Source organism: Mercurialis annua, linkage group LG2, assembly GCF_937616625.2.
Source record: "Mercurialis annua linkage group LG2, ddMerAnnu1.2, whole genome shotgun sequence".
Lineage (NCBI taxonomy): Eukaryota > Viridiplantae > Streptophyta > Magnoliopsida > Malpighiales > Euphorbiaceae > Mercurialis > Mercurialis annua.
The window spans coordinates 51,810,756-51,835,190 of NC_065571.1; the positions used below are offsets into that span (position 1 = coordinate 51,810,756).

The 24,435-nt window shown below is 33.2% G+C and overlaps 1 protein-coding gene and 2 long non-coding RNA genes across 4 annotated transcripts; 1 reads left to right on the forward strand and 2 right to left on the reverse strand.

The window, feature by feature from the left end:
• The first annotated feature begins 628 nt into the window (after nt 1–628).
• Nucleotides 629–23,720, forward strand: LOC126670529 (mechanosensitive ion channel protein 10-like). Its single transcript, XM_050364282.1, has 6 exons — nt 629–955; nt 1,676–3,170; nt 3,258–3,378; nt 21,747–22,040; nt 22,142–22,344; nt 23,300–23,720. Exons 2-6 carry the CDS (start codon nt 1,690–1,692, stop codon nt 23,565–23,567), a joined length of 2,367 nt encoding a protein of 788 aa, XP_050220239.1. The 5' UTR covers nt 629–955; nt 1,676–1,689; the 3' UTR covers nt 23,568–23,720.
• Nucleotides 7,972–11,058, reverse strand: LOC130015049 (uncharacterized). 2 transcript variants are annotated; one of them, XR_008790058.1, is made up of 3 exons: nt 10,345–11,058; nt 9,185–9,269; nt 7,972–8,318 (listed from the first exon to the last, which is right to left on the reverse strand). It is a non-coding gene; the product is annotated as an uncharacterized LOC130015049 (long non-coding RNA). The 2 variants fall into 2 exon arrangements; XR_008790059.1 differs by having other exon boundaries at nt 9,214–9,269; nt 10,345–11,055.
• On the reverse strand, nt 15,738–18,753 carry LOC126670540 (uncharacterized). The gene is made up of 3 exons (XR_008790057.1): nt 18,111–18,753; nt 16,951–17,035; nt 15,738–16,084 (listed from the first exon to the last, which is right to left on the reverse strand). It is a non-coding gene; the product is annotated as an uncharacterized LOC126670540 (long non-coding RNA).
• Nucleotides 23,721–24,435: the final 715 nt, after the last annotated feature.

The window sequence follows — 24,435 nt, forward strand, 5'->3', positions numbered from 1 at the left end:
CCCAACCGTTCATGTCGTTAATTTTTTTAATACTGTTAACTTTTGGTTAGGTGGCATCTGATGTGTATGTCCACAGCATACAACAGCCAAATGTATTAAATATACACCAATAACAAATCTACACATGTAATAATAAATATGTTTAATTTTTTAATATATAAATTAATTAAAAAATAATAAAAAAAATTGTTTGATTAAGTTCTTTCTTATTTCATTGTTTAATGATTATTTAATATATTTTATTAAGAATTAATGTTCATTTAATTGATTGGTTGTTATAAATAATCACGCCACGTTACACGTATTAAATGGATGGTTCATAAATCCTACGAGATGGACTTGGTTTGCATAAAAAATTCTCCTTATAAAGGGGTTAGAAATTGACCCGCGTTGTAATAGGAGTATCTAGCTATTTGAATAGTATTGAAAAAGAGTTGAACTGTGGAGAAATAAAGATTTAGAGGTCTAACTTGCCCTTTAGCCATGAAGAAAGTTCACTCAAGCACGTCCCACAAAACAATTAAGCACGTCGTTAGTTTCATTTGAATTCTTCAAAACAATTTTCTCAAAAAAAATTCTTCAAAACAATTTCTTCAAAATCCAATTTTAAGAGACAGCTATCCATACCCAAAGATACTCTCTGCACCCTCTACACATCTTCTTTGAGAAACTCACAACAAAATAGCTCTTGTAACAAAACCAATTCAACCAGCTGTTTTCAGTTCCATTTGGGCTAGGTAGCATGATATTTCATTAAATCAACGAGTCCTGTTTCAAAAACGTTTCAAACACTTGACATTACGTATCCAAAATTTCATTTTCTATGTAGAAAACTTGAAAATATCGCTGTATTCAAATATCCCATTTCTCCGTGTTCGTGGGCCCGTGATATAGAGCATTTGGATCATTTAATATGGAGTGATTTGACAGATTATAGTTATTGATTGTGTTTCAGGTAAACAGAATCAATATTCTCTAAGTTTTGTATCTCTTTAATCTTCACGTGGTAGCATGGACACTTTATTCAATTAACGATTTCGATTTTGGTTTCGGAAACTTATCAAATATTTGATGTTTCAGATATAAAACTTTAATTTTAGGGTTAAAAGTTTTTAAGTCACCGAACTATAGTGGTTTTACTAAACGGTTAACCAAATTATAAAAAATTACAAAAATAGTTACCGAACTATAGCTTTTTTACAAAATGGTGAACTACAAAAAGTTATAACACGGTTACTGAAGTATTATTTTTTTACAAATAGATTACCATCTTGATGATGTGCACAAGAAAAATATATATAGTAAGATAACTTTTTCTCGGTAACCGTTTTGTAAAAAAAAAAACTATAGTTTGGTAAGTGTTTTATAACTATCTATAGTTCGGTAATCATTTTATAATAATACAACAATTTGATAACCACCTTATAATTTTTTATAATTCGGTAACCGTTTTTTAAAAGTACTATATTTCGGCAACCTAAAAAATATTTAATCCTCAATTTTAACATAAAACCCTAAAAATAAGGCCATTTCGCATTGTTTGTATTCTAGTGTTCCGTTTTTTTATATCCGTGTTTATGATACTTGACCTTCACCATTAAAGTGAACCATCAGTAAGTTCTTACTACTTTTTTTTAAACCAGTCTCTTACAAATTGATTCTTTATTTTCCTTAGGCGGCGAAAGAAGCATGGCGGAGAAGAGAACAGCTAATAAAGAACTGCTAATAACAGTCCCAAGAAATGAGGACCTAAAAGACTCAGCTACTGGGTTAACAAAAACGAGTCCGAGTCCCGGTAAGCCCCCAAAAATCCCACATATTGATTCATTAGGCGGCGAAAGCAGCACGGCAGAGAAGAGAACGGTTAATACAGAAATGCTAATAACAGTCCCAGACGATGAAGACCTAATTGCCTCAGCTACTGGGTTAGCAAAAATGAGCCGAAGGCCGAGTTCCAGTAAGCCCCCAAGAATACCAGTACCTGATGAAAATATTCTGACTCGAAGAAGAACTATGGCAAGGTCAATGTATTCAAAACCGAAATCAAGATTTGGAGAGCAGCCACTTCTTGTTGATGCTTCTGTACTCGAAGATGATAATTTAGCTCATATTGAAGAACATATTTCTAGAAACTCATCTTTCAGGAGGTCATTGAGTAGAGGATCATATAATAGCAAATCTAGTCATAATTCTTTTATTCGGACAAACATCGCTCCGCAAGCAACAGTAGGACTTTCCGAACGTGTCAGTGACGAGGATGACGACGATGTGGAGGATGTTGTCAAGAAAGTTCAATCTTTAAAAGATAATAACAAGAAATTAGGTTTTAAAGTTGTTATGCAATGGATTATATCTATTTGCCTTTTGGGTTTCTTGATTGCAAGTTTGACTGTTGAGAAGCTTGAGGAATATAAGATTTGGGGCTTGGAGGTTTGGAAATGGTGTGTTCTTGTTCTTGTAATTCTCTCTGGAATGATGGTCACTACTTGGTTTATGAATTTCATTGTTTTATTGATCGAGATGAACTTTTTACTGCGAAAAAAGGTTTTGTATTTCGTTTACGGATTGAAAAAAAGTGTTCGGGTGTTTTTGTGGATCGGATTGGTTCTTATTGCTTGGGTACTTTTATTTGATTCTGACATGAAGCGTTCTAAAAAAGCTAGAAATATTCTGCACGGCATAACTTATACTCTTTCCGCGCTTCTTATCGGATCATTTTTGTGGGTGATCAAGACTTTATTATTAAAGATTTTAGCCTGTAGTTTTCACGTAAACACGTTCTTCGACAGAATTCAAGAATCGATATTTCATCAGTATGTTTTGCAGACACTTTCAGGGCCTCCGCTGATAGAAGAGGCTGAGAAAATTGGAAAATCAAGTACCACGGGTCAACTCAGTTTCAGGAGTACGAAAAAAAGTAAGAAAAAAGAGACTAAAGTGATTGATATGGAGAAACTTTATAGGATGAAGCAAGAAAAAGTTTCAGCTGGGACTATGAAAACCTTGGTAGATGCAATCACTCATTCAAGACTCTGTACACTTTCTGATGCATTAAAAGAGAGCGTTTATGGAAGGAATACGAAAGCTTATGATAATGAGATTCACAACGAGATGCAGGCGATTGCTGCTGCGTATCATATTTTCAATAATGTGGCTAAGCCTGGTTCCAAGTAAGTAATATTTATTATTCTGAATGATTACTAAGTCTCTGCAGGTTCAAATTTTCCATGAAATAAAGCTTTTGCTGTTTTGGATAGATACATTGAGGAAGAGGACTTCCACAGGTTTATGATTAAGGAAGAGGTGGATCTTGTTTTTCCACTGCTTGAAGCATCTGAGAATGGACAAATTCAGAGAAAATCTCTCACAGACTGGGTGGTAATTACTAATTACTCTATTTTTCGAGAAATTCTTAGGTGAACCTAGTTCACCATGTAGGATTATGTACCATCCATTTATCGTGTGACACGTGGCCACAATAAATGTACTAACCAATCAATAAATATCACATTAATTCACATTAAAATGCAAAGAATTAATGTGATATTTATTGATTGGTTAGTACATTTATTGTGGCCACGTGTCATACGATAAATGGATGGTACATAATCCTACGTGGCGAACTAGGTTCACGCAAGTATTTCTCCTATTTTTCTTACCTTAGTAAAAGACACTTCTACGGGTTAAATATTTTTAGGTCACTGAATTATAATGTTTTTATAAAATGATTACGGAATTATAACAAGTTATAAAATAGTTACAGAACTATAATATTTTTATATATTGGTTACTGAACTATAAAAAGTAAAAAAACGGTTATCGAACTATAGTCTTTTTTTACAAAACGGTTATCGAATTTTTGTTTTTTTATTACAAAAAGGTTATCTTATTATACATATTTTGCTTGTTTACATCATCAATATAGTAATCCATTTGTAAAAGAATAATACTCTAGTAATGGTTTTGTAACTTTTTAAGGTTCAATAACCATTATGTCAAAAAACTATAGATCGGTAATTATTTTATAACTTTTTATAATTCGGTAACCGTTTAGTAAAAAAACTATAATTCGGTGTTCTAAAAAATATTTTTAACCCCACTTCTACACACTACTTTTTTTTAGTAAAATGATGGAATATAGAAATCAAAAACGCACCTTTACATTTCAACTAGTTGATACTCTCTTAGCATTTGAATCACGCTTTTAAAGACCACGAATATAATAAAATAAAATAAAATGTTTGATACAGCCAACCAAAAAACTAAAAATTAGCAGAATCGATATGATTCTTGCCTATTACAATCATGACTAATAGAAGTCTGACAAGAATCGGAGCTGAATCCCACCAAGAGTAAGCAACTGCCGAGACTCCATACCTTGCTAGCTTATCCGCCACTTGATTCCATTCTATGAGAAACACGAAAACAGATTTTTGAAATAATTTCTAGGTAGTTTGTCCACCTATGCTTTGATTTCGAATTAAAAAGATTAGGCCAAATGTCGTAAAAAGGCCAAACCTTTCACAAAAGTTTCACAAAAGTTCTGACCTTTTAATTTTGTCGATTTTGGCTAAAAATTGATTATTTAGTTTTACAAAAGTTATTACCTTTTAATTTTGTCGATTTTGGCCAAAAATGAATTATTTGGTTTTACAAAAGTCTTGACCTTTTAATATATGTGCATGCCATGTAGGCGCCACATAGACAAATTGAAATCAAATTGAGAGTTGGCCATAATTAAAATCAAATAATATGTTTTTGGCCAAAATCGACAAAATTGAAAGATCGGGACTTTTGTGAAACTTTTATAAAAGGTTTGGCTTTTTACGACATTTGGCCATTAACGTATCTTCCACCTATGCTTTGACTTCGAACATTGAATCACACTCTAGCCAAAGAAACTTCCGGTTCTTCCTCAATGTATCTTCCAGTCCTTACAGTATATATAGTTCCACACACTAATTTAGCATCGTGACTCATAATTCATAATGTGACTGATCAACTTATATGTTAATTAAATTTATCATAAATAAAATTAATAAATTTTATTATAATAGAATGTTTATTATAAATAAATATTATACTTTAATTTATTAGTTTTTCAAAATTAACTAATGTTAATAACATTTTTTTTACCAACAAGCTGTAACTCAAATGGTATAAGCGCTGCGCAACTAAAGTCGTGGGTTCAATTCCTACCATAAGTGCTTCCTCATCCCCAAGCATATAAATACGTTAATTTATTATATATTAAATTTATTATAATCTAATGCATTTTATATATAATTAATATAAAATTAGTTAGATTTTTTGTTCGGTTATGAAATATCTTTATGAGTTAGATTAACAATATCAATTATATTGATTCATTATACTAATAATAAACGTAGCAATAAATGTAATGTTTTATAAATTAAAATTGTTACAGTTGTACTAAAATATATTAGATTATAATCAATGTTAAATTAGTCAGAGTTTTTGTTGGAATAGAAAATATCGTATGAAACCATATACTATAAAATAGCTATTGTGAAAACTATATACTATAAAATAGCTTTTTAAAACTTTAGAATAAAAAGGGCTATAGTTTCGGAAGTTTAGAGTTTTATTTGAATATTAAGCATAGCGATAGTATAGATGATTATAAATTGATTTAATATAAAATATTAAAATAATTATTAAGTTTTTTTTACAGGCATTACCGTAAATAAATCCCCTCTCCATCTGTACTTTTATATATACTATAGATATATTTAGAGGTGGCCACGGTTCATAACCCGGCGGTTCCGACGGTTCAAGAAAAAGTGGAATCGGCCCGGAACCGCCTAAGAGACGGTTCCATGACGGTTCAGAACCGGACGGTTCCAGTTTAGGATGGTTTAGAAAAAAAATTAAAATTTAATTACTAAAAAATGTAATTTAACAATAAAATAACTCACGAATATAGTATTATAAGAAAATACAGATTTTTTTAAATTAAAATATTAACCAAAAGTTTAACTAAAACTGATATAACATATATATAATTGCAAAAGTAAATATATTATATGATAAAGATATAATATATATTTTAAAAATATAATATATATTTTTCATCAACGGTTTCGACCCTTGAACCATCGGTTTTGACCCGGAACCGCTGGTTCATGGTTCAACAAATCTGGAACCGGTCCGGAACCGCCCTTTGTACGGTTCCGGGCCGGTTTTAGTCTGGTTCCGCGTTTGACCGGTTCCGGGCCGGATTTGACCGGGGCGGTTCACGGGCTAACCCGGCCCATGGCCACCTCTAGATATATTGCTAATATATTTTCTGAATTTAATTGTCTAATATTTTATATTTTAATATATTATTAGTTCAATTACTATGTAAAATTTTATATTTTACTAAAGTAATTTAAAATTAATAAAATAAACTAAAATAAAGGATTTTAAAAGAAATGAACTTAAATTACAAATATTATTTTAAAGGGGATGAATATAAATTGTTTAAAAAATTGAACTTTATTTAAGAAAAAATAGAAATTTTTTAAGAAATTAGAAAATTGACAAAATAATTTTAAAATGGTTTAGTTTAAATACACACTTATCTTTATTACTCAATTGTTGGCAAAATACTGCAAACGTACAGTGTCAACTCGTAATGCAGACTGTGAAGTCCGGATATCGTACCCATAGAGAAAACTACTAAAGACAACCAGTTAGCAGACTCGATTTGGCTAGTTGAAAAGATATTTTTGTTTTGTTGTGTAAATTAAAAGACTAAATCAAACTAGTATAAATTAATAAACTAAAGCTGTAATTAAATTGATGTTAAACAATAATAGATAAAGCAGGGATTATTAACTTTCATTATGCTGTTCAATCAGATTGGAATATGAATTTGGTTGTTTTACTAAGGTTCAGCCTAATCGTAAACACCTAAAATTTTCTGTCGAGCAATTGCAGGCAAAAACTTACAACGAACTAAAACTAGGGTAATTACTCACTCTCTTGATCAATTGATGTTTATGAAGCAAACCCTAAGAACACGTACTCGTCAATTCACTCTTGCACAATTAACTCCTACGTTCTTAATAATATTGGTCTATTTCAGTTTTACTCTCTCAAGTTAAAACCAAAACACAGGACAATGAATAAATTAGCTAAATAAATTCAAGCGTTAAGAACAATAATTAAAACATAATAACAACAACAACCCACCAATCCAATTTGTTTAAACAGACATAAATCCTATTAATAATTCCCACGATGGGTTTAGTTACTCATGATCAAAGATAAACCAATAATATAATATATGGAATTCATAATTGATAAGATAAACAATGAAAAAGATCTCTCTGAATTATCGTACCTTACTTGCATAAAAATCTCAATATAATATCGAAGAATAAAATCCAGCTCAAAGAGTAATCAAATCGAAGAACGATGAACTAATACTGAAATTAAGCTAATCTAGTGTTTTTAGTCTAATACAATGGCAAACGAACTAAGCGAACCTTAATTATGATGTCCAAAGTGCTATTTATATGTCTTTTGTCTCGGCCACTGACTTTAGGTCGAGTTTCTATGAAAACCCAGAAACGTCCTTGAATTTGGTGAAGATCGGTGACATGTCGGGGTATTTTTGTCCAATTTTCGTCAACTTCTGCCGTCGTATGCGCCCGCATACCAGAACTACGCGCCCGCATACTTTGGTCTATGCGCTCGCGTAGACGTTTTATGCGCCCGCGTAGACGTTTTATGCGCCCGCGTAGAAGCTATTTTCTTCTGACGATGTGCGCTCACGTAGAAGCTTTATGCGCCCTCATCACCCTCTTGTGCGCCCGCATACCACTCTTGTGCGCCCGCATATGTCACGACCCGAAATCTCGAGCCGCGACCGGCGCTAGGGAATGAGAATTGTAGTTCCAAAACCCGTAGCAAGCCTGAAAATCGCTAAAACTTTTTCGCAAATAACAATCATACAAAGACTTTACAAACGGAAGCATTTATATACACTAGCAAAACATTACAACTTGCTCGGGCCTATCGTTTCTGTACCTTGTACGTACTAACCCGGCGTACAATACTAGTGTTACATACACCTCACGGGAATTTACCTCCGTGGAATAAATATGACAATCGTAGCCAAAACAAACATAAACACATTGTCAACAACTGTAAACAAGGAAAAACATATTAATTTACTAGGCTACGACACTAGTCAAACATTACACTACTGCAGCAATTATGGAAGTCGGGACTGTACATAGCCAAAGGGACTTCCGGTCAAAGACGGACTTCTAGCCAAGTTCAGAATCTAGGTACCTGAAAACACACTATTGGGGGGTCAGCTATTAAGCTGAGTGAGTTATACTTTACTTACCATATTATCAAAATAAGCATCGCATTTAAAACATTTTTTAAAATATATATATACAATCACATTTTCAAATAATTCCAACATATACAATCACAGCGATTTGCAAACAATTCACTTAAGACAAGTATTTGATCCGATCGAAACCTTAATCTTAAACTCCTTAACCTCTCCTAATCCGTTTCATATTCGAATCATATCGTCCGAGTGGCCGGGTCCCGAGATAGTTCGACCGAGTTACCCGCTACCACGTGGCATAGTCCCGAGATAATTCAACCGAGTTACATCATGCCACTACTTAATCCCAAGTTGTGGGTCCCGAGATAGTTCAACCGAGTTACCCACCAGATACGGGTCCCGAGATAGTTCGACCGAGTTACCTCGTATCTGCTACAATTATAATCCTCCTTTCCGATACCCAAACATATTCCATTTCATAATTATAAATATGATCAACATTTAATGAGCTCATATCAAACGTATCTATGTACGAATATCTAGACTTTCATAAACACCGGTGATCACACGGCCTATTAACGCCCAATAGGTAGCTCGTTTCTTCGGATCATATACAAACTCACATTGGCAAATAATCAACAAGTCATAAGCAAAGTAATACAATTCATATATCAAACAAGTCAAACCAATACAATGTAGTTCACTCCATAAACAAACAATTCAAATATAAATCAATCCAATAAGAACAACCCAATAAAATCAAGCTATATAATTTATGCGATGCATTTAATAATAATAATAATAATATATACAGTATATATAAAATAGTTTTTAATACGATAATAAGAGTGAGTAAAATATACTCACTGCTTGCTATCCATAATCTTTGATAATACCTAGCGATCTCGCGTTCTGTAAGTTTCGGATTCCATTGGTAGTCGCCTCGTCAAGTCTACACAATTTCGATAATAACTCGAATTAATTACAATCTAACTATAATTAATTAATCCAAAACTAGGTTTCTAGCCAACTTCGGCTATTGAAACCGTTTACTTAAAACAGTCCGACCACTAAATAAAATTGACATTCTTAATGTTCAGAACGTCGCCTACAACTTTCATTTAGGTCTCGGACTGAGATAAGTACCCGAAGGTGTCGGAATTTGGCCCCGAAGTTAACAACTTAGGGCTGTCCTAAATTTCAAAACTGCTATGCGCGACATAATATTCTGATTTATTTGAGCCACTTAGAGGCCGAAATAGCAGAAACTTATACTTAGACATTTATAGACGACATCCTTAAGTTTCCGTACCAACAAACGGAACTTAATTTGGAGCTAAATAGCTCGAGATATTTCCCTTGCAACATGGCTGTTTCGCAGCGTAAAATTTCCAGCAACATCGTCAAATTCTCAAGTTATCTCTTTAACGTTTCGGTCGACTAAAACAGCCTATATACTCAACATTACACCAATTACTACAGCCTTTAATCATGTCATTATCACCACCTTAAACTCATTAAAATCTTAGTTCAAAGTTTAATTCAAAACAGTTTTTATGTTACGCTCGAAACTAGTTACGTAACACTTAGCATTTGCGTCGATTTTAAGCGATACAACCATCGGGGAAGGGTGGCATCAGCCCCCACTTCACTATCTCTCAGCCCTCCCCTGTTTTGGCCAGGGAGGGGCTGCTCCAGCCATGGTGCAACGCACCATGGCTGCTGAAACGCAGCCCCACCGTGCGAATCACGGTGGTTCATTACTTCCGGCCATCAAAACCCCAAAACAACCACCAATTCATCTTCATCCTACATGAAATCCTAACATACACCATACCCATACATATGACAACCCTCATATCTCACAACAAAACATCAAACTCAGCTCATAATTAATAATTCATGCCATAAACCATCCATTCTAACTTATTAATCATCATTTTAAAGCTTTAAATCATCATCAATACTAAGCTCAATCTAAGCAGAATTTTTACAGCAAAACCCTAACCAATAGCTGAGATTTTTACCTTGGTTTGATGATCTCAATCAGTAGGTATCGTTTTCCTCTTTCCGTTGCCGCAAGAATCACTCCAATCGGATCAAAAACGAAGAAGTTATGGAGTTTTGAAAATTTTTCATGTTGATTTCTCTAAGGAAGGAGATGAGCTCGTTTTTGGAAGCTGAAAATGGAATTATTCTGAGTTTAAATCACATAAAATAGGCTTTTATATTAATGGCAAAGTATCTCTTTTAATCCTTAAAGTTGCCACCTCCATACCTTTCAATTTCCAACTTTTCTTTCGTCCAATTTAACCCATTAATCGCTTAATCATTTGATCTTCATAAATTTCATATTATTTATGTCCAAATAAATAATATCACCTTAATATCTCATAATTCTATTTCCGTAAGTTTATTTTAGCAATTTCCGGCTAAAAACGCTCAAAATTCAATTTTGAGCTAAAACGCACTTTTTCCAACTTTTTTGTCCAAATCTCATTTTAATACTTACCGATAATCAATTTATCGACATTATTTTTATAAATACTAATTCCCGTCAAAAATATATTAAATTTCTATTTTCCGGGAATTAAAGCCTTATTTTCCAATTTTCGAGTTTAAGTGCAATTTATCCACCTTTTCATATTTTCCTTTTTGAGTATAATTCCATTTCATTTATGGAATTTTAATATTGAGATTTTCTTATTAAAATCTCAATATCGACCTACTCGGGTCTCTTTTTTTTATTTAATTATTTTCCGATAATTCCTTTTCTGGCTGCTTTAACTGTTTAAATTTAGACACGTTGCTTACTTTGGCAACGTCAGGCATACGGGGTATTACATTCTTCCCCACTTATAAAAATTCGTCCTCGAATTTTCTTATAGCTAAATTATTTTATTCTGGTAAAGATTTTACCATCTCCTTATATTGTCCGCTTTATCACATTAGTGGCGTGTATGCTTGTCACTACAACTATTGCATAACTCCTGCGTTCTCACGTAACTGCTTCACACACACTTTCCGTTATAAACGGATCTCACTTATTATAGGTTGGAAATTTATTCCCGCCATCTGCTAATGTCTCGTTTGAATATGCTCATGTTCATCGTTCTTTCCTCATTACTCTGCATGTCGTATTTGTATTGTATCATACTTGATACAACCTTAAGACGTCCTTTTAATACCTTTATTTATTAATCAAAATCGTATTTGATTAATTTAAAATAGTTTAATTAAATAACTTAATATTTTAAGTTATTTATCCAAAATTGCTCTTCTGGTCAATTTTGACCCTTAAAATCACTTATATCGAGTAGCTCGTTTGTCAAATAAAATTGATAAACTTATAGTCCGCAATGCTATCTCCAACTTTTATTTGAACATCGAGTCAAAATAATGCTCGATGAAGTCAAAAACTTGCGCTGAAACCGCCTTCTTGAGGTAGTTTTGAGACTGCACTTGTAGGTCTTATAGGCCGTTATTCAAGTCGATGAACCAAGCGTTTAAAAACGTTTAACTCTAAATTAAATTCAGTATCCTTATATTTTGCTATCCCGTCTACAACTTTCATTAAGACCAAATTCCCTTTCGACAATCCCTTAATGTCTGAAATCGTCCTCAAAATTGGCTACTAGCCATACTTTTACCCTTAGGTTAACTCATGTTTTTGGCTCATCTTTGAGCTTGAAAAACAACTAATCCAATTGAATAATGCCATGATTAGATTATCCAAATTTTATCTATGCAATATCATTTACTTATATCCATTGATTTTGATTTTAAAAAAAACCACTGACGTTTCGGGGTCCGAAAGATAGCTTCATGAGCTAATTTGGAATTGCGTTATATCGTTGCCAATCCCAATATACCTTGCTTTGGAAATTCCTTCTTAACATCTCCACTTAACATGCATTTATATTGTTCATACTAAGTATAAGGTTTATCCTTTATTTTATCTCGCATCTTAGTCCTTGATTTTCGGGTTACCATGTTTTTCTGGACCAAACAATGCGTAACTTATTATCTTACACTCGACTAACGTCGTTCCTTTATTTTCCTTTCTTAATCTCGATTTATCTCTCGATATGTTATGACCATTAGGCACTTCTTATTCCAAATTAATGTTTTTCCTTGTCCTTTAGTTGTTTGTATTCTTCGATATTCATGATGAATTATTATTCCATAATAATTCTATCGATTTCCTTTTAATCGTTTCTCAAATCTTAATCTTAATCCTAACATTTTCTTGTTAGGTGTTACTATTCTTGATAGTCTCTACCTTTGTTTCGCATCACATAAACTTCCGAGTTTATCGAAATCTAATGTCATCTTTCCTTGACGTTCCTCGTGTCTTTCACGTATCCGGTCATGTCTATGCTTATCTTTTCCTTTCACGTTTTTGATGCGACACTCTAACTTAATTATTTACTAACTTAGTCAACAGTTAGAATTAGACGATTATTCGTCTGATATCCTTATTAAAGCCTAATGGTATATAGGAAATCTTTCCTTTTATACCAATATCATACTTTGTGGTGTCCTAATATTGAATCTCATGAAGTTGAATACTCACTAAGCATTACTCCTTGTGTTTCACATCCATTTTTTTTTTGTACTTCTTATCTCTCAATCATTTAACTTTACTCGTCTATATCGGATTGGTAGCGTCTTTACCATCGTCCGACGTAATCCTTTCTTTTTTTTTATTATGTTTCTCGATTATATCATCGATCCCATTCCAATACTTCTTGATCCTTTGTCTATCTTAACCCAATGCTTTCCGATCTCCCTATCTCTTATTCCAATGTGCCTATTGTACATGACCTCTCTTGGTCCTAATGAACGCAAGACCGATAATTCCTTTATTATCGTCCATTTAAGTTCTTTATCTTTGTCTTATCATTTTCCCGATCCTCTTGCACTTTTGTTTTGATATTTCCAATATCAACTATCAATAGGAGGTAAAACTATTCCTCTTTCGAACCTGTCGACGTATTACACTCTGGATCGTCCGTACATCTTTATATCGGACTCTTACTGACATCTAATCTATCAGTAAGGTCGATCTTAGGCTTATGTCGAACTCTTACATTTGACTCTTTTTGTTTGCGGCTATTCCAAATTCATATCCTCTTAACTTATTTCTTTACTCTTCATCTTAGGTGTCTTTCTGTCAGACTACCTCACTATGATCTGCTATTTCCCCGTTTGTTCTTATCGAGTACTATGCGTTATACACTTACTGTTCGATTCTTCTCATCCTTCCATGGTCTTTCCCGTGGCCCGTATGTTTTTCGGGTCTTTTATGTTTTCTTTTCTTTTTGATGCACACTTTCTATGTTTACCCCATCTCATTCCTGGGTAAGTACCAATCATAGGTGTCTCACTGATATCTTACACGTCTCGCATCGATAAATATCAATATTTTCTTATTATTATTAGGGCTCATTTCTTATATTGGGGTGTATTTTATCACATATATTCATTCTTGTTGGTCAAGAATCTTTTATTATTATTGTCGCAGGGCTTTACATCTGAGTTTCTTACAAAACAGATACATTTCAAACATTGCTGGTCGACCAGTCTTTCAAACTTTTCTTTCGATTCAAATACTTTTACTTTAAATTGTTTGAAAACATTGGTACAATTGTAGCTCAGAGTGATGACACCTCTCATCACTAAAGAGTTGCTCGATAAAATCACGTTTTCTTTGATGTTTATACAAATATGATGCATGATCTATATTTTTGAAAATCATTTTTTTTATGCATTCCTAACGTGATCATGATATGCCATATGCGATGTCTGAGCACAATTGCACTATTAAAATCATAAGATTTTTGTATCTTTTTGAAAAATCGTAAGTCCCTTCAGATTACACACTCTGCGACATAAATGGCTTTTCATTATTATTTATTGGGGTTTATTATGATTTTCGATTATTGGAATTTTCGTCATCCTTTAACACTTATCTAAGTGTTTTATGTCAATGCCATCCTCTTTTAGCATTGCTCAACAAATATTTTGTTTCCCCGTCTTCGATACTCACCCATCTTCGCCATCTCAATCATATTCTTATCTCACGTAGTCCTTAGGCTCACGTGTCAATCTTTCATAGCGTACTTTCTTTAAAATCGTTTACCATCCTTGTGGTAATGGAAACGTAATATAGGGGATTACATTTCACGCTATATATATTATGTATGTTATGTATTTTATGCATTCTTAATTTTCAAGTATCGTATATGTTTAGAATAAAGTCTATATGCGCAGGTTTCTCAATCTATCTCTATAGGCATTATCCTAACAATACACAATTCTATCAATGCATGCCATATCAATCGATCACAAAATAAACAAAGCAATACAAACATTTCAATCACATAAACATGTTTGGCACATAAGCATAGAAAGCATTTCGTACTTGAGGGCGTCTCACTGGACTCACCCTTCTCGGGTCGCAATGCCACATCCGCATCCTCTAGCGCGTCTAGCACTGCCTCTACCTCTATGCATAATTGCAGGGTAATGCCAAATACTAGGAGCAGTACTCCTACGAAAAGGGAATTTCGGTCTCTCACGTCGAAAGAAGAAAGGTGGAATGGAATCGTCATTCCACTCATGATCGTTGGCTATCTGACGAGGTCTAGCGAATAACATTCCAAAATACTCAGGTGCATCGTTGTATAGCTCAACAAAGTCGGGTCCTAAATTCCTAATGTACCGACAATTAACCTCTTCTGATGCTTCCTCTTCAGATGGGTTTTCCTCACTCTCCTTACTAACTTCCATCTCTGGGAAAATGGTCCCACTTCGAGTTACAAAAGATCCTTCAATGTCTGATAAGCACTTGTTCTGGTGTATCTCCGATAGTCTGTCAGTATTTACATGAAATCCATTTGATAAATAGGAGACGCTTCCTCCTCTTCTGATACAGCAAGTAGCTGAGCTCCATTTTGCCCAGATATGCTGAACAGGAACAATTCTTAATCATGTGATACTGTCCAAATCACTTTTTACAATATCCAATAATTTAATATATGATATGCACTATCTAACTTAAAGCTTGACTAACTATCTAAGCATATCACAGTCACTTAAACACGTAAGCAATCTCACACACACACGTTCTACTCGGCAATATCCAGCTTATACCATCTAACAAAATTCAATCAAACATATATAGTCAATAAGGCTCGACTCTATACGCTGCAGTAGTTCCTAGGTACTTAAGGTCAAACAGACAGTTTTCATAGACTGGCAGTGGTAACTGGACCAACTGCTCTGATACCACCTTTGTCACGACCCGAAATCTCGAGCCGCGACCGGCGCTAGGGAATGGGAATTGTAGTTCCAAAACCCGTAGCAAGCCTGAAAATCGCTAAAACTTTTTCGCAAATAACAATCATACAAAGACTTTACAAACGGAAGCATTTATATACACTAGCAAAACATTACAACTTGCTCGGGCCTATCGTTTCTGTACCTTGTACGTACTAACCCGGCGTACAATACTAGTGTTACATACACCTCACGGGAATTTACCTCCGTGGAATAAATATGACAATCGTAGCCAAAACAAACATAAACACATTGTCAACAACTGTAAACAAGGAAAAACATATTAATTTACTAGGCTACGACACTAGTCAAACATTACACTACTGCAGCAATTATGGAAGTCGGGACTGTACATAGCCAAAGGGACTTCCGGTCAAAGACGGACTTCTAGCCAAGTTCAGAATCTAGGTACCTGAAAACACACTATTGGGGGGTCAGCTATTAAGCTGAGTGAGTTATACTTTACTTACCATATTATCAAAATAAGCATCGCATTTAAAACATTTTTTAAAATATATATATACAATCACATTTTCAAATAATTCCAACATATACAATCACAGCGATTTGCAAACAATTCACTTAAGACAAGTATTTGATCCGATCGAAACCTTAATCTTAAACTCCTTAACCTCTCCTAATCCGTTTCATATTCGAATCATATCGTCCGAGTGGCCGGGTCCCGAGATAGTTCGACCGAGTTACCCGCTACCACGTGGCATAGTCCCGAGATAATTCAACCGAGTTACATCATGCCACTACTTAATCCCAAGTTGTGGGTCCCGAGATAGTTCAACCGAGTTACCCACCAGATACGGGTCCCGAGATAGTTCGACCGAGTTACCTCGTATCTGCTACAATTATAATCCTCCTTTCCGATACCCAAACATATTCCATTTCATAATTATAAATATGATCAACATTTAATGAGCTCATATCAAACGTATCTATGTACGAATATCTAGACTTTCATAAACACCGGTGATCACACGGCCTATTGACGCCCAATAGGTAGCTCGTTTCTTCGGATCATATACAAACTCACATTGGCAAATAATCAACAAGTCATAAGCAAAGTAATACAATTCATATATCAAACAAGTCAAACCAATACAATGTAGTTCACTCCATAAACAAACAATTCAAATATAAATCAATCCAATAAGAACAACCCAATAAAATCAAGCTATATAATTTATGCGATGCATTTAATAATAATAATAATAATATATACAGTATATATAAAATAGTTTTTAATACGATAATAAGAGTGAGTAAAATATACTCACTGCTTGCTATCCATAATCTTCGATAATACCTAGCGATCTCGCGTTCTGTAAGTTTCGGATTCCATTGGTAGTCGCCTCGTCAAGTCTACACAATTTCGATAATAACTCGAATTAATTACAATCTAACTATAATTAATTAATCCAAAACTAGGTTTCTAGCCAACTTCGGCTATTGAAACCGTTTACTTAAAACAGTCCGACCACTAAATAAAATTGACATTCTTAATGTTCAGAACGTCGCCTACAACTTTCATTTAGGTCTCGGACTGAGATAAGTACCCGAAGGTGTCGGAATTTGGCCCCGAAGTTAACAACTTAGGGCTGTCCTAAATTTCAAAACTGCTATGCGCGACATAATATTCTGATTTATTTGAGCCACTTAGAGGCCGAAATAGCAGAAACTTATACTTAGACATTTATAGACGACATCCTTAAGTTTCCGTACCAACAAACGGAACTTAATTTGGAGCTAAATAGCTCGAGATATTGCCCTTGCAACATGGCTGTTTCGCAGCGTAAAATTTCCAGCAACATCGTCAAATTCTCAAGTTATCTCTTTAACGTTTCGGTCGACTAAAACAGCCTATATACTCAACATTACACCAATTACTACAGCCTTTAATCATGTCATTATCACCACCTTAAACTCATTAAAATCTTAGTTCAAAGTTTAATTCAAAACAGTTTTTATGTTACGCTCGAAACTAGTTACGTAACACTTAGCATTTGCGTCGATTTTAAGCGATACAACCATCGGGGAAGGGTGGCATCAGCCCCCACTTCACTATCTCTCAGCCCTCCCCTGTTTTGGCCAGGGAGGGGCTGCTCCAGCCATGGTGCAACGCACCATGGCTGCTGAAACGCAGCCCCACCGTGCGAATCACGGTGGTTCATTACTTCCGGCCATCAAAACCCCAAAACAACCACCAATTCATCTTCATCCTACATGAAATCCTAACATACACCATACCCATACATATGACAACCCTCATATCTCACAACAAAACATCAAACTCAGCTCATAATTAATAATTCATGCCATAAACCATCCATTCTAACTTATTAATCATCATTTTAAAGCTTTAAATCATCATCAATACTAAGCTCAATCTAAGCAGAATTTTTACAGCAAAACCCTAACCAATAGCTGAGATTTTTACCTTGGTTTGATGATCTCAATCAGTAGGTATCGTTTTCCTCTTTCCGTTGCCGCAAGAATCACTCCAATCGGATCAAAAACGAAGAAGTTATGGAGTTTTGAAAATTTTTCATGTTGATTTCTCTAAGGAAGGAGATGAGCTCGTTTTTGGAAGCTGAAAATGGAATTATTCTGAGTTTAAATCACATAAAATAGGCTTTTATATTAATGGCAAAGTATCTCTTTTAATCCTTAAAGTTGCCACCTCCATACCTTTCAATTTCCAACTTTTCTTTCGTCCAATTTAACCCATTAATCGCTTAATCATTTGATCTTCATAAATTTCATATTATTTATGTCCAAATAAATAATATCACCTTAATATCTCATAATTCTATTTCCGTAAGTTTATTTTAGCAATTTCCGGCTAAAAACGCTCAAAATTCAATTTTGAGCTAAAACGCACTTTTTCCAACTTTTTTGTCCAAATCTCATTTTAATACTTACCGATAATCAATTTATCGACATTATTTTTATAAATACTAATTCCCGTCAAAAATATATTAAATTTCTATTTTCCGGGAATTAAAGCCTTATTTTCCAATTTTCGAGTTTAAGTGCAATTTATCCACCTTTTCATATTTTCCTTTTTGAGTATAATTCCATTTCATTTATGGAATTTTAATATTGAGATTTTCTTATTAAAATCTCAATATCGACCTACTCGGGTCTCTTTTTTTTATTTAATTATTTTCCGATAATTCCTTTTCTGGCTGCTTTAACTGTTTAAATTTAGACACGTTGCTTACTTTGGCAACGTCAGGCATACGGGGTATTACAGCATATGATATGATTTGCATCAGAAAATTGCTTGTTGACTCTGCAACTCAGCTCCGATTCGTTCCAATATCCAAAAGTTCTTGAATATCACCAATTTAGCTCCGAAATCCTCAATATACACGCATTTATCCTGAAAAGCTCATAATGCTAATAAGATGACAAAACACTTAAAAACATACAAAAATATGCATATATCGAATCATAAACACACCTAAATATAGGAGTATTTCTACTCCTATCATCAATTAAAAATTAAAATTTGTAATTCACTAAAAACTAGATTACAAGTTAGAATAATGGTGTTTAAAGTTCAACACCTAACTTTGAAGCTTTTACTAAAGATCAACTCGTAGCTGACATACAAAGTGAAAATCAATAAATAATTCATATATTTAGAAACCAATATAAATTGATACATGATGGATTCCGAATCTTATTCTACTTACAATGGAACCGAGTCGCAGAAGATCTATTCTCAGACGACTTCAGGCACGCGCCCATAGGGCCGAATCCATAGGATTCGCCTCTACTTGATTATAGCAAGGTGAAGACCGAATCCCTGAAGACTCGGGGAAAACGCGCCAATCCCGGAATTCGGATAGCAGACCAGATCTACTATATGATCTCGAAGAATTTTTCCTACTGGGATACAAACTTCAACTTAGGAAGATAACTCCTAATAAGGAAGACGAGACTATTTAGAAAGACATTCCTAAATAGGACTCTTCTCTGAATAAGGAAGGACACTGCTAATCAGGGTTAAACCCTACAAAGTAGGATTCACTTTCCTACTATAACTCTGCTAGGTATGCAATCATCTATTATAAAAAAAACATGAGGTATGCCTAGACACACAATTACATTCACGTACTCAAAACGCTGCTCAAAACTTAATACTGACTTTTGCATCAGAGAGTTAATCGGACAGCCACCGTCCGGTTAGCTATCTACTCTGTTTTGTAGGTTAATCTACCGGATCAGATGGCAGATTCCATCAATACATAATAATTATTTTCAAACGATATTTGAGAGGTTTGAATATTTACGATAATTAATAATTCTAATCTTGATATATTTCAAATAGTTAGTATTTACTCAACCAAATACCCCCTTCACTTGTCCCTTTAAAGTGTAGAAATTGTTGTGCTGACACAAGGCGTTTCACTCCCTCGAACTAGGCTTTAGACCTGAAACTTCAAACAACTACTAATATATGCCAGTAGGGGTGGACCCAGAGTCCTTTTGGGTGAAGTGACGTCCGCCCCCTCAAATTTAAAAAAAATTAATTTTAATACTTCAATCTTTTTTTGAAATAGTAGTTATTATAAATATATTATTTTCAGTATGATTAGTTATATTTTAATACTTCAATTTTAATTATTTAGTTGAGTATATATATGCATCATAGGTTAATATAAATATATTATTTTCAGTATGATTAGTTATATTTTATAATTTTTTTTGTCCCTTAATTTTAATTTTTCTAGTTCCCCCCCCCCCCCGCTCCCCCCCGCGTGTGCCAGAACTTCATATTAGGGAATTCATAAATGTCCATAACAGACTTCAACAGTCACATGCTTTGCGCCCCTGATTTTTTGGTTTGCACCCACAATTTTTCCTTGGCATTTTGTGTCATGATCAGGCATAGCGCGCCCATGCATGAAGGTTCAAGGTCGCCCTTGCGACGATTGGTAGCGCTTGAAAGCATGGTGGCCGCCCTCGCAAATTTTCTCCTATAACTCTTATTTAGAAGGCTCCTTTTAATGTATGGTATGTATAGTATTATTAAGGGTTAATTATATATAAAATCATAATTTTTACATCAAGTTTTAAAAATAATATGACCTTTAAAACGTGTTAATTATAAACACCATTATTTATTTCTTTACAAAAAGGATCTCTTCCCCCCTAAAATAATTGGGTCTGCCTTTTATCTCCACCAGACTGAATAAGTACTGTTGCAAAGATCTAATAATGAGAATAAGTCACTGTACATCAAAGAGCAATGTTTTAAAAACCGGACCGGCCGGTCGGACCGGTTGAACCGCGAACCGGCCAGTGGTCCGGTCTGAAACTGCGAAAAACCGGATTTTTTGGTTGGACTGGGTTGGACCGGTTGAACCGGATTAAAGCGGTAAAAAACCGAATGTTAAACCGGATCGGACCGGATTGAACCGGTAAAAAACCGGAGAATCAGAAATTTTTTTAAATTTTTTTAAATTTATCAAACCGGTTGAACCGGCCATTAAACCGGTTCAACCGGTTGACCGGAAACCGGTGGCCTCACCGGTTCGGCCACCGGTTCGGCCACCGGTTCGGCCACCGGTTCGGTTTTTAAAACACTGTCAAAGAGTCTATCCCATGCTGGACTAGAAGAGTTCAGCTCATTAATTTAGTTTTGATGAGTATTCATTTTGAAAAAGACTACTATCAAAAGAATAGAGGTTGTTTGCAGGAAATTCTTTTGGTATGGCACATGGGCGGTTAAAAAAGGTGGTCTAATCAAGTGGTCAATGCTATGAAACATTGTTACGCGCTACATAAATTTTCTTATTTGACAACAATAATTTTGTAACTAACTTTTTTTACTGCTAAAAGATATTTTACAGCAATAATTTTAAAAATTACTGCCATTAGTTAAGTTATAGGAGCATTTTATAGCAAATTATATAACAAATTACTTAAAACAACGTTTTATTAACAGTAACATGCCACAATTTTTTTTTGTTACTATAAGTTAATAGTAACAATTTTAGCAATAATAGAGTTTTAATCTCCGTCGATCATATATAATTGACTATGTTGATTTTTTTCTCAGATTAAGGTTTACAATGGTCGTAAAGCACTTGCACATGCTTTATGTGATACCAAGACCGCAGTGAAACAACTGAATAAAGTTGGGTGTGGAGTTCTAATAATTGTGACGATTTTTGTTTGGATTTTGTTGCTTGAAATTACAAGTTCTAAGGCCCTTTGGTACATCGCAACACAGCTTCTAGTGGTAGCTTTTATGATGAAGAAAACTTGTACAACTGTATTTGAAGCTCTAATATTTGTTTTCGTGATGCATCCATTCGACGTCGGTGATCGCTGTGTTATTGATGGCGCAATCGTATGTCATTTAAATTTTTTTAATTGTTTGAACGAATTTAGTTTTCAGATTGAGAAATTACATACCCTGAAAAATTATGTTTTGATTTGAAATTCTAACAGTTGTTGGTGGAGGAAATGAACATTTTAACGACAGTTTTCTTGAAACTTGATAATGAAAAGGTATACTATCCAAATGCTGTTCTGGCAACGAAGCCAGTCTCCAATTTCTATAGAAGTCCTGACATGGGCGAAGCTATTGAATTCTCAATTGATTTTGCAACTTCAGTAGAGAAGATTGGAATGCTCAAAGATAAAATCAAACAGTAAGTTCACTCTACTTTTTATCGAATAATTAATTTTTAAAATATCAATATTATCGTTTTATTTTATTTTGATGCCCAAATTTTAACTCATTTTTTATTTTGATTATTAAATTCAAATTTTTTCTATCGGAGGATTTTTGGGCTAATGCTTATGTGGTAATAAAGTTGTACTTTTTTTATGCTTGAAAATTTGTCATGTATGCGTAATGTGTAAATTTCATGTTGAATTATATGCATACATGACAAGTTTTTTTTTAAAAAGAGCTAAAATAGATTGGCACGTATTTTTAACTAAAAATTTCAGTTGAAATAAAATTAAAGATGAGTTAGTAAAACAAAACGAATTTATCATCAAATAAATAGTTTGAATATCTTGAACATCAATTATCCAAACTAGCAATATAGTTATAGCGGTTGTTTAAATTGAATTTCGATCTAATGATCCTTTTTTTTTTAAAAAAAAAAACCTTGCAATTTTTATTAACTAAAATTTATAATCTTATCAGTATTAACTCTTTTTTTTTTAAATCCCATTTTAGTTTAATTACAAAATTAAATAAAAAGAGTTATTTTTTTATAATGATGGAAATGTGACAGCAATTTGAATTTTTATATATATGTAGAGATTTTTTAAAAGTAAAAAATAAAATAATAAGTCATTTTTAGTTTAATTTTTCACATTATCAGTTATAAATTAATAATTTATTCTGATTGACAACTATATAAATAAAAAATACATGACATTATAAGAAAAATACAGTTCTATTTTAATTTCTATAATTGAGACATAATTGAAATGAAATTTTTAAAAAAATTAGTTAATATTTGGTAAATATCAATAAAAATTGCATAAATTTAGATTTTTGAATCCACTTAAACAGATATATAATGATTGCTTAAATTGAATATTCTATTTTCATTTGAAACTTGACATGTTTTCTTAATTTGCCAATAGGTATCTGGAAAATAATCCCCAGCATTGGTACGCTGGGCATGGATTTGTGGTGAAAGAAATTGAAAATGTGAACAAACTAAAAATGGCTGTATATTGCTCTCAAACTATCAACTTCCAAGATTGGTCGGTGAAGAGCGGGCGGAGGAGTGACCTCGTTTTTGCTATCAAGACGATGCTCGAAGACTTAGGTATCACGTACTATTTTCCGCCCCAGCAAATTCACCTCCGCCATATCGGATCAGATGCTACAATTGCCTCCAAATTTTGATCAAGTTGTGATCATTATGGCTCAGTTTACCATTGCAAATAAGATCTTGACTATTCATTTGTAAATTAAATTAGACAATTGACTGTTTTGATGAACTGTTTATTCAAATAGTCTTGTATTTAATAAATATAAAACCTTTATTCAACTACTCAACAAGCATACAACTTAAAAAAATTATAGCATGTTAATAATAATGTTTGTAAAATTAGGAGCTGATTTTTTAAATAATAACAATACTGATTGTTTTTTTAATTAAAATAGAAAAAAATATTTATTTTGTGTATACTATTAGTAAAATCTTAATAAATTTTATCGTTAATCAAATTGTGAAATTGGCAGTATAGTTTTAGTATATTTTAGTACATTGATGATTTACTAATTTTTTTTTAATGTCGTACAAGATAAATTCTAAATTTTTTATTACTATTTTATTTTGCAAAAAAAAAACTATCGATGTATTAAACTACACTAACAATATTAAAAATTTACTAGCAATAAAATACTAAAATTAAAGTAACTAAATATACAAAAATAAACATTTGTTTGTTTTTGGTATATTTACATATATAAAAATCCTATTTTTTTTAAAAAAAAATCAACTCATAATTTTAAAAATATTTTCATTTAGTTATTATTAAAATAATAATAAAAATATTTAAATTAATATTATTATTATTATTACTATTATCATTATTATGGATATGAATATGGATATGGATGTGGTAATTTAAAATAAATATAAGTAAATCAAACTTTTACAAATAATTGTAATCTGTTTTTAGAAATTTATTTGAATTTTTTGAATGAAATGTAGATTCAGGGAATTGAACTTTAATTTTAACAAAATAAGATAACTCGGTTGGGTCTT

Excerpts from the sequence above, each read along its gene's own strand:
- LOC126670529 (XM_050364282.1), top strand. The coding sequence starts at position 1,690 with ATGGCGGAGAAGAGAACAGCTAATAAAGAACTGCTAATAACAGTCCCA. Across the intron at positions 3,171-3,257 it reads GTGGCTAAGCCTGGTTCCAA|ATACATTGAGGAAGAGGACT; the intron begins GTAAGTAATATT and ends TGTTTTGGATAG. Across the intron at positions 3,379-21,746 it reads AATCTCTCACAGACTGGGTG|ATTAAGGTTTACAATGGTCG; the intron begins GTAATTACTAAT and ends TTTTTTTCTCAG.